Source organism: Cibotium barometz, chromosome 52 (genome assembly GCF_041138505.1).
Source record: "Cibotium barometz isolate CiBa-2024 chromosome 52, ASM4113850v1, whole genome shotgun sequence".
Lineage (NCBI taxonomy): Eukaryota > Viridiplantae > Streptophyta > Polypodiopsida > Cyatheales > Cibotiaceae > Cibotium > Cibotium barometz.
In genome coordinates, this window is record NC_141097.1 from 1,839,812 (window position 1) to 1,851,356 (window position 11,545).

The 11,545-nt window shown below is 39.8% G+C and overlaps 1 protein-coding gene across 1 annotated transcript; it reads left to right on the forward strand.

The window, feature by feature from the left end:
• Positions 1 to 8,344: 8,344 nt before the first annotated feature.
• LOC147608665 (uncharacterized) lies at positions 8,345 to 11,170 on the forward strand. Its single transcript, XM_086788143.1, has 4 exons — positions 8,345 to 8,473; positions 8,561 to 8,914; positions 9,012 to 9,585; positions 9,699 to 11,170. The coding sequence occupies exons 1-4, from the start codon at positions 8,367 to 8,369 to the stop codon at positions 10,827 to 10,829; spliced, it is 2,166 nt and encodes a 721-aa protein (XP_086644269.1). The 5' UTR covers positions 8,345 to 8,366; the 3' UTR covers positions 10,830 to 11,170.
• The last annotated feature ends 375 nt before the right edge of the window (positions 11,171 to 11,545 follow it).

Sequence of the window (11,545 nt, forward strand, 5' to 3'; positions counted from 1 at the left end):
CAATTAATATCAATTGAGATGTGAATTGATGTCAATTGAGCTCAATTGCATGGAATTAGGTTTGATTGACATCCAATTAATATCAATTGAGTGCAATTAAGCCCAATTCAGCTCAGTTGTAATCAATTGACACCCAATTGATGTTAGTTGCATCCAATTTGGCTCAATTGAAACCCAACTGATGTCAATTGAGTCCAATTGATGTTAATTGGCATCCAATTGATGTCAATAAGGTTCAATTGATGTTAATTGACACCCAATTGATGTCATTTACGTCCAATTGAGCTCAATTGACACCCAAATTATCCAATTGAAGTCAATTGGACTTAATTGACTTCAATTGTGTTAATTGGATATTAATTGATATCAATTAACACCCAATTGCTATCAATTGAGTCTAATTCGGCTCAATTGACACTCAATTTACATCCAATTGGGTGTGAATTGAGCTCAATTGTATCATATTAGGCTCAATTGACATCAATTGACACACAATCGATCACACAATTGAGTGCAATTGAGCCCAATTGAGCCCAATTGATATCAATTGTGATCAATTGACACCCGATTGATGTTAATTGCATCCTATTGGGCTCAATTGAGCACAATAGGATGCAATTAACACAATAGGATGCAATTAACACCCAATTGAGTGTCAATTGAGTGCAATTGAACCCAATTGAGCTCAATTGATATCAATTGACACCCAATTGATATCAACTGAGCTCAATTGAGCTTAATTGACATCAATTGTAATAAATTAACATCCAATTGAAGTCAATTGGGCTTAATTAATATCAATTAACATCCAATTATTATCAATTGAGTCCAATTCGACTCAATTGATACTTAGTTTACACCCAATTTATGCAAATTGGGTGTAAATTGGGCTCAATTGTGTCGAATTAGGCACAATTGACATCAATTGACACCCAATTAATATCAATGGAGTGTAAATCAAGTGTAATTGAGTCCAATTGGGCTCAATTGAGTGCAATGATGTCATGGACAATTGAGTCAATTGATGTAAGTATAGTTAGATTTAATTGGTGTGTCAATTGAACTTAAGGCCAGCAAATTATACAAAACTTTTTTTGTGCCAAGAATTTTAAACTTTTGACATCATAAATGAGTCCAGAAGGCCCAAAAATGGTAAGAATGACTGTGAACATAATTTTTTATTTTTTTATTTTCTTATTTTCTTATTTTTTCCACCGAGTAAATGGGTTTTCCCGCCGGGAAAACCCATTTTTTCGGCGGGATTACTGGCAGAGAAGGTTTTTGCAGGTCATCAAAAATGCCCGTGAATATACATTGTGATCACAAGAATTTTTATGTTATTAACACATGTTAATAACATGTTCACGTGTTTTCGTTCACGTCAGTGAAATCCTTGCTCCACCCGCAGCAGTAGGAAGAGTGGGAGTGGAGGATGCGGCGGGTGCTTTGGTGGGGGAGGTAGTAGGGCACGCGGTGAGAGAGGAGATAGAGGGAGAAGAGTAAGAGGAGACAGTGAGGATGAGGAGGAGATGAGAGAGGTGGAGGGAGTGATCTACTATGATGTGATGGATAGGAGCAGGATAGTGATGGATGCGAGGGGGAAAGAGGTAATGGAGTACATGCGTGGGGTAGTATCAAACTTGTATAGAGTACATGCGTGGGGTAGTATCAAACTTGTATAGAAATTGTTTTATTAGATTCAAAGATCAAAATAGCCGATTAGTTGGGGAGGTGATAGAGGATGTACATAGTCGGTACCCCAATCCCCCACATACGACATTCTCGGATGTATGGGGAAGGACGTGAATAAGGGAGATCTTAAGTAATAAAAGATCTCACCTTAAGAAACTCGCATACGATGATGGGCTAAATGTAGCTGCGGGTGGCTATCTTGCCGAGAAACCTGCCCCACTGCGCACAAACGCGAGTGGAAGGAGGCAAAGAAACGAGCAGAGGGTCGCGTGAAGAGCAGGCAGCATGTGGAGGCACGACAGATCCAGATGGAGACCATTGGATCTTCGCATTTCGGATCTGGCGGCATCGAGTCATGGGAGACAGAGTTCGTAAGTATCTTGCCACTTTATTTGATTGTTTACTTAATTCATTGATTCTATGATTGTATTAAAATTACAAATTGTGTTGATTATGATACAGCGATGATGGGTTACGGGGAGGAAGTCCACAGCCCACGATACTACAGACGTGACACGTGGGCCCTCTTCAGAGCCGAGGGACGTATTACGGACAAGCAGTTTGAGATGGCCATGAGACCATACGGTCGACAGATACTTGAAAACTCTAAACGAATGATTTTGGTTTATTGAATTACATATATATATACTTATATACTATATATTACTTGAACAGGCACAAGCTACTGATGATCCACCCGTTGCCATTGCAGAGGCTGAACGTGAGCACTACTCATCGGACATTCCAACCGATGTGAGCTCATCTAATCATGGAGGGAGCAGTGAGTCATCATCTGGGTCTGAGTAGTACTCAGACTTATAGTATCACATTCCATATTGAGGATGTGGTTGTATATATATTTTTGTAACTGAAACCATGGGCTACTTCGACATATGGACTCCCTTGTATATACATGTACACATAAAATTTTGATAGTAATATTGAATCGTGAATCGATAGTATTGCATTCATTTCTGTATTGAATCGATAGTATTGCATTCATGTTTGTCTTGAATCGTGTATTGACAATGCATGCATTCATGTCATTCTTGTCTTAAATCTTCCTCGTGGATGGTCCAATGCACCCAAAAAAAAAATCCAGAGAGTGTTATTGGGTGCTAGAATGCTGGAACAACATTCAGGTATCAAATAGCACTCTGTGGAAATTTTTTTTGGCTCTCTGTTCGCGTGTATAGACGTGTCAACTCTGCAAACAATCGCGTGTATATACGCGGATAATCTGTGAAATACGCATGTATAGACGCATCAAATCTGTGAAATACGCGTATATAGATGCGTCAAATCTATGAAATACGCGTGTATAAGCGCAGCTAAACTGACAAAACGTATGTATACACCCTCGTATCACCGCGTCTAAGCGCAGCTAAACTGACAGAACGCGTGTATACACCCGTGTATCAGCACATCTGACGATTCCTATACACGCGCTTTTACACACATGTCTCTGGCCGCGATGATACACGCGCTGATACACGGGCTCGCTACTTTTTTTCACAAGTCATTTTTAGCGGCTAGGAGCGCGGGTATGAGCCCGATCCCTTGTAGTGATTTAACATCAAATATGAACAGACTAAATGCTCTAAACCCAACCTCAAGAATATCTTTAAAAGTTTCACAATACTCAAGATTGTCCTCTATGACATTGGTATCATGTCTACTAGATCAACTTTTAACTCAAAAGTTACCATCACACCATAATCAAATGTTTTTCTTTTAGAATTTATGTGCTCCATGCAAAAGTTCATTTCCTCTGACCATATTGCATTATATAATTTTTACTAACATTAAACAAAAGCATGATGTTTAGCATAGTTCATAAAACAAGGTATATAACAATCAAAGCATGAGACAAAGATGAAGAATATAAGTACTTTAGTAAAGTGCATAGTCATGCTCTTCTCTTATGATCATGTCTTTTTTCTTTGATGCCATCGATATTGCCTTACCAGGCCATTCTATATTGATCACATTTTGGAGGAGAGGTTCTAAGTCGGGCGAGAATGGCAAGCGTCTATTTAGTCTTATGAAAGCTCTTCTCTCATCCTTTCATCTATTGATTACGTCCTTGTATCTCCCAATCCGCTTCTCCATGATATGATTGTTTACAATGTAGAATGTTTTCACCTTTTAGGCATAATGCTTCATCCAGTCTTCATTTACTTCCTTTTCCTTATGGCACATTAGTGATTAGTCGGTCATCCTCCTCATTTCTCCATAATTAGCATGTAAAGATCTATTCAAGAGAGATGTTTTGAGATATATACAAGAGACTCTTGCGTCATCCATCCCTCTGCCATGCTTACTTTTGGTTTTTCTCTTTGTCTCACAAAGTCCTTTAAGGTTTCATGAACCTTTCAAGAAAAAACATCCATCGAACATGAGCAACACCAAAAAGTGCCATTTCATCAATTAAATGCACCTCAAGATACAATAAGCTAGTGAGAATTATTCTAGGAAGTTTTCCTTGATCATACACACTGCCTTAATAGCTTTGAGAGACGAGCCATGTCAATGGATGTAGGATCTATCTCCTTTAAGGATATGTACCTACATACATAGCAATCATGTGTACTATTTATTATACATAACTTGTGATTGCATGAGAATACAAAATATTATTTATAACTTAGATAGTGAATTCAAGAGAACATTCATACCTCACTAAGCTTCCCATTTTGTAAATAGACTCTCTCATCTTCTTGTCTCCACAACCAACTTTAGCTATTGGAAGAATAATCATGCATAGGAAAAAATGGAAGTTAGTATATGAGCCTACAAATTATGTACCATAAAGAGAATTCAAGAGAACATTCATACCTCACTAAGCTTCCCATTTTGTAAATAGACTCTCTCATCTTCTTGTCTCCACCACCAACTTTGGGTATTGGAAGAATAATCATGCATAGGAAAAAATGAAAGTTAGTATATGAGCCTACAAATTATGTACCATAAAGAGAAAATGAATAAAAGAATACTAAATACTTGTAATATCTTGTGCCAATCATGTGTCTTAAGGCCATATAATTATACCTTTTTTTTCTCTTTAGTCTTTGTGAAGGCACCCTTCAATGAATGCATTACTCCCATTGTTGGTGCATTACTTTTCACCTTATAATTCTCCTTCTTGGTTAATACCCATGGTTAACATGTGTTAGGTGCGAGGAATGATAGGAAAGTGTCTCAACACCTTTCAAGGAATTTTGTCTCCTTACAAATCTTCTCTATATCGAATCTACCCACATTAGAGACATTTTGTTGCATCTTTATTAACCCCTCTAAATAGCATGAAATCATTGGGACATGCATGTATTTTTTGCTCATTTTTTCTATAATCTATACCTAGTATAGAGCTCTATGCATGCATACAACTCTCAATTATCTCAATGCATCCATTGAGCTCTTTAGGCTTTATGCAAGATTTATCAAATATAATACTACTCACTTTGCTTAATCTTATGTTTTGTATGTCTTGCACTATCCTCCTCTTTGGATTCACAAAAAAGAGGTACGACCTCTTTTTCTTATAATTTTTTATGCAAGAGGTACGTTTATTGCACATTTGGGTGCCGAGTTTAGCTTTAGTTTTACTACACCATCTATGCACAAGCTTGCAATCTTTTTGCATAGGCCTTATACATTAAGCTTTTATGTATAAGCTTGCAAGATCTGTGCATAGGCCTGCATAAAGCTTATGCATAGGCTTACATAAAGCTTATGCATAGGCTTGCAAGCTTTTACATAGATTTGTAAGCTTTATGCATAAGCTTGCCATAAAGCTCTATGCATAGGCTTGCAAGATTTTACATAGACTTGCAAGCTTTATGCATAGGCTTGCATAAAGGTTATGCATAAAGCCTATACATAGAGCTTCCAAGAAGCTTTATGCGTAGGCTTCATGAAAGATTTATTAAATGTTCTACTAATCACTTTGTTTATTGTTATGTTTTGTATGTCTTGCACTAATCATCTCCTTCGGCTTCACAAAAAAGAGGTAAGACCTCTTTTTCTTGTAATCCTCATTGCTAGATGTAGCACCCTTGTGTTCTCGGTTTAGGTTTATCTTACTGCATAGATCTTATGCATAGTACTCTATGAATAAAAGATTTATGCATAGAGCCTATGCAAGCCTATGCATAAAGAGCTTTATGCACAGAGCCTATAAAAGCTTATACATAGAGCTTTATGAAAATAATCTATGCGAAGTCTCTATGCAAAGAGCTCTATGCAAAGGCTCTATGCATAGTCTCTATGCAAATATTTATGCATAGGCTCTATTCAAAGCTTTATTCCTAGGCTCTATGCATAAGCTTTATGCATAAATCCTTTATACATAGACCTTATGCATAGAAAAAATGCAAGCCTATGCATAAGAGCTTTATGAATAGAGCGTATGAAAACTTATGCATACAGCCTATGCAAGCCTTTGTATAAGAGCTTTATGCATTGTACCTATGCAAGCTTATGCATAGATCTTTATCAATAGGCTTTATGTATAGGATCTATGCATAGCTTTATTCATAGGCTCTATGCAAAGCTTTAATTGGGGGTAGGGGATAGGTTGCGATTGTCGAAGAGCCAAGAAAAAGAAAATTAATATGGAAGTATGAAGTTAAATTATAGAAAAAACTAACAAGATTATTGGACTCTCGTGTATTTGAAAGAAGGCTTGTTGAAGCACTCAAAGTCGATGGAGTCCAACAAACAATAAGAATAATAATGCAATAACACCTTGATGTTATCGACAGTTTAAAAAGAAGCCTGAAACATTTGTTTTTGTACTAGAATTTAGAAATTGGAGAGTCGAGGATGAAGAAAAAATTATGGCATGGAAACTCCCTCTATCTCTATCTTTGACCAAAGAAAATTTTAAAATTTTGAAGCTCTTTGTTAATTGGTGCAAAATCTAAAATTTTAGCAAAAAGGGTTTTTGTAGCCTTTATTTCACTTGAGCAGAGGCATGGTTTTGAAGGTTTGAATGGTTGAAAAAGGAGAGGGAAAGGATATTTTAAGAAGCTATTTTTAAATAGCTTTTAGCCTTGGTAGGTAGCCAAGCTATAAGTAAGGCTTTGTTAAGCGTACCTTAGGCTTCTTCTCAAGTATAAACCTAGCGCAAAACTGCACGCGTGAGGCTATTTCAAAAAGCGTGGATTTGGAGGAATAATATGCACCTTTCGTTATACAAATTAAGTAGAAGGTAAGCTTAGCGATTTTGGAATGAGACCAATAATCTCCTCAAAGAGCTGATTTCATCCATACATATGGATTATGGAGATGATTAGAATTAATGAAGGTGGTTTTGGGAGAAAAGGGTGGCTTCACTTCAAGAAAATTGGTTTTATGCATAAGGGTGGCTTAAAACCTCAACCCTTGATCCAAATCTTGATCAGACTGGCCCATACTTTTTCATAAACCATTGAATCTTTGCCCAAAGGTCTCTTTGCTGTAAGTATTTTGAATTTGTAGAAAAGCCTTCAAATTTTTTCTAAGGTAATAACCTTGCTAAATCTTGCCATGGTAGGCTATATGGTTGTGGATGTGGTGGTACTTCGTGAACATGTTGTGTAGAGGGACGACCCGGAATTAGACAATATTTCGTCAACATAATAGGTACCGCTGCCTTACATGGGGTCACCACCAAGCTAGACATACTCACACGCCCCTTTAGCAACCCAATGCTAGATGCAGCTAAGCATCAACTATTGGGCCAGCCTTGCTTAGGCCTAACCATGTGACTCTCTCTTTCTTTCTTTGATATACTACTTTAATCTTTTCCTTTAACTAGGAAATATGTAAAAAACTCCTACGTGATAGCGGAAGGTTGACCTTAAAGACAATTCAGGAAACATGCAAGGTTCTTAAAGGTAATAAACGATCACATGCTCAATTAGTACGCCAAAAATACAGTAGAACGTAAAAACTGCTGCTGCTGCTGCTGCTGGTGCTGATTACAACTTCAATCAAAACGAACTGTGGCGGTTCGACAAAAAACGTAGTAGAGTGTAATTTCTGGAGACAGGTTCAAACTTCAAAGCCGGCCCTGTCAAATCAAAGGGCAAGGAACCTTCATAATAAAAGAGATCTACGTGTGGAGCCGACCTAGATCAGTGCATTTTACACTTGAAACTATAAGCTGGTGGGATTTTGCAACTCATTAATGTCTTTGTGATTTCGTAGAAGCTTCAGTGCTTGCTGTCTTTTTGGTTTACGCGCTTGCTACGCCTTTCTATTGTTGGATTCTTTGGATGAACATTGATGTTCTATTGCTTAATTAAAAAATGACCCTCGTGCCTTAAAATTCCAAGGTTAAGGCTAGACTACTTCACATAAATGTCAAGGTTAAGGCTAGACTAATTCCATTCAGATGTTCTAGTGCTTAATTAAAAAATGACCCCAAGGCCTCGAGGGTAGAAGTTTTAAGGTATCTTTTAAAATTTAAAAGGTTTAAAATACACTAAACGCTGGTGTTTTTGTCTTTCACGGCCTTTCATTAGATATAGTTCAGATCGCCGATTCTCCACGTTGAGTCTTGACTCATTAACCTGGCGGGAAGCTCGGTCGCAACTTCCTTTCCGTTGACCTTGGGCTGATCGAAACTTTATATAGTTTGATCTGTTGTTAACTTGTTACTCTCAAGCTTAAGCTTAAGGAGTTTAATGATCTGTGATCTGGTGCACGACGATAATTACAGAAGATATTTCAAGTCAACGATGTCTGGCTGTGGTAATCCTGCATCGCAGAGCACTGCTGCTGTATCATCGAGGTGAGTATTGCTTGTGATCGTTGGTTCAAGTTATATGCTCTTGGAGCCAGCATGTTTTTGCAAGTAATGCCACGACTGCTGTTGCAGGGACCCATCGGATTATTCTGACCGGGACAAACTTAAGAAACCTATACGAGTGATCGACGTGCGTAGGACGCTCAGTTGCAAGCGAGGCATTCATTTCATGGGGCCACTTGACTGGAATTTTCATGTTCTTTCTCACACCTGGAGCGCTTCCGTCCGAGCACTGTCCTTACGGATAGGCCAAAGGATCGGAGCAGCCTCGCATCGGCATCCGGATGCTTACAACCGTGCTTTCGAAGAGGAAGACTTCAGCCAAGACCTCTGCTACAAGAAGCTATTAGAGTTATTCGAGCTTCTGATGGGCGATGGAGTGGAGCGAATCTGGTTCGATGCCCTCTGCATAAATCAATGTGTAAAGTAAGTGATTAACTGCATCTCCTCAAGCTCCTCCTTTATGTGCCTTGTAGCATCTGCGTGGGCGTGAATAATACTCATTTCTAACACTACGTGACAGCGAAGAGAAAAGTCTCGAGATCACTCACATGGGTCCATACTACAGTCTGAGCAAGGCTTGTTACGTGTTAACGCATGGTGTGGGCGAGGGCTACGAGCTTTGGAGCAAGGGAGCGTCTGATCGGGGTTCAATTTTGCCTCGTTGGTTCACAAGGGTGTGGACTTTTCAAGAGTTTCTGCTTCCTCGCCGACTCTGTTTTATAGTGGAAGGTGTCGATGAGAGATTTGTAGCTGTAGTGAACCACTTGAGCAGAGAGAAATCAAGAGATGGGTTGTGCCGATGCTTCCTAAGGATGGACGTCTTGGATCAGACTTTACTGTCTGGGCTAGACTGTGAGGAATTGAAATGGATGGGGGGCTTCGAGCTTCGTCATCATAAGTGGAAGTCCATCATGGAGCTCATGGCAGAGAGAGCTGAACATGATCACAAATGGTGGAGAGTAGGAGAAGCACGCCATCGTGAGCCAATCAATTGCTGCAATGGATGTTATAACGTCAAAACAGATAAATTGTATCGAGGCGATTTAGTCAAGGAGAAATCACGGCTGCAAAATGGTTCACAAATCGGTCCAAGCGTACGTATTATCATCCGGTTACTACAAAAAGAGTACATTTCCGCAATTCGAACCTCGTTCTTTAACGTTCATGTAGGCTTATAGCTAGCACTAATTTGGCGATCTTCTTGCAGCTCTCACGATCGTTCAAGTTGGCGACAAAGCATCGCGGGCAGCAGAATATCATCACTGGGAGTGATAACGAATGCGATCATTGCGGCTCTAAACCCATGATTCGAAAAGCAAAGACGGCTTGGACTCGATCACCTACATATCTTGTCGACAGAGAAGTCTACCTCGCGTTGATGCAGTGCGACAGTCGCATGGTTGAGGGTCCGACGGAGCTGGAACCCACCGCAGGTATCCAAGCTCTGCGCGGCCTATACTGCGCGTTGGCCACAGAAGGGAACTGGAGGCCGTGCCATGTGATCTGCGAGGTGGGATCGCGAGACTGCTCGGTGGAAGAAGATCGGGTGCTCTCCATCATGGGGCTTCTTGGGCTACAACTCGATCAACTGAGGACGGGAAAATCCTTGGAAGATCAAGTGATAGAGCTAATTAGAGCGGGGGGATCAGATATACTGCTTGAGCTCTGCATGATGAACCAGAAGGGCGGGAAGATGTTGGGATTATCATGGGCTCCTGATTTCCATGGTGCAAACAAGAAGCTGGAGTACGCGCTACGGCCAACTCAGGTGGATATGAAAGTGGAGAGGTTGAGAGAAGATGGCCGGCTGGAGCTGAAGGCCAAGGTAGCATGCGGGGAGGTCGTGCCGACAGATGAACAAGATATCAATCAAAGAAAAGGAGAAGCTTCTCATTGTCTGATCATTGCTCCTTGCAGATCTTCTCATAGTCAAGCTCTTGCGGCAATGTCGACCGCTGCAGATCAAGCGACTCGCATCCCCCTCGACTTGAAAGAAATGCTCTCAGCTCAGCAATTCATCCTCCACTTCGACTTCAACTCCGCCTCACTTCTGGGGTCCTTCGAGGTGCCCATCAAAGGTAATTATGCCCAGTGTGTGTACTCATTCCCAGTCCGCCTGGTGCTCCTTGGAAAAGATGAGAGGGGAAGCAAACTCATACTGCTTTGCATCGTAACGGCGGGAAGTTCGAAAACTGAGGAGCTTCACAAAATAGGCGCGATTGCTCTGCAACATATGGCTATGCCGGAGCTACACAGTACTTTCGAGAGTTGCAAGATGCAAAAGTGTGTGATTGGTGGCTTTGGAGCAGACCTCAGTGAATATATCCATGTACACTAATGAACTGTGTCCCACACCGGGTGTAAATTCAGTGTACAGAATTTGACGAAGCCCAGTAAAAATTTAGGCCATAAAGTGTTGTGTTTCAGGAGAGTGCACTAAGAAAATACCTTACAGTTTTTGCACCTCAAGGGTGTGGTGGGAAATGATTGAACCCACGATGTTTGAGATCCTGGTGTTCTGCCTTCTCAACCAAGGCCAGTGGGTAGTTTTATGATTCGTTGAAAAATTTGCTTTCTTGTGCCTTTTGGCTCTTGCTATCTTTTTAGCTTGCTTCCTGAAACGGATTCTAACCTACCATGTATCAAGATAATGAGATAATGAGTCGTGTACAATTATGCTTACTCTCAATGCTTCCACCAATGCCACTAAAGATTTGAGGTTTGATGCTATGTGAGTCTTGAAATGTCTATTTAGATTGATTCTTTTGAGACCTTGAAACCTTCAAATGTTAAGTGACCATGAATATATTTTGCCACCAAAGAAACTTAAGAATTTGTCAAGTAGCAACTGTCAAAATTTATCCATTAAAAAACCTTCAAATATGTGGACTTCAAACGTATGCCTTACGTCTTGTAGAGTTTGTTACATACTTCCGAGATTAACCAAGTTATGATTAAAGATAATCTCAAGTTTTAGATATTACAAATTTCAATAATGAATTCTAGCAGGTGTTTAACAGTTTTTCAGAGTAGGCAAAAATTCTAAGTGTTAAA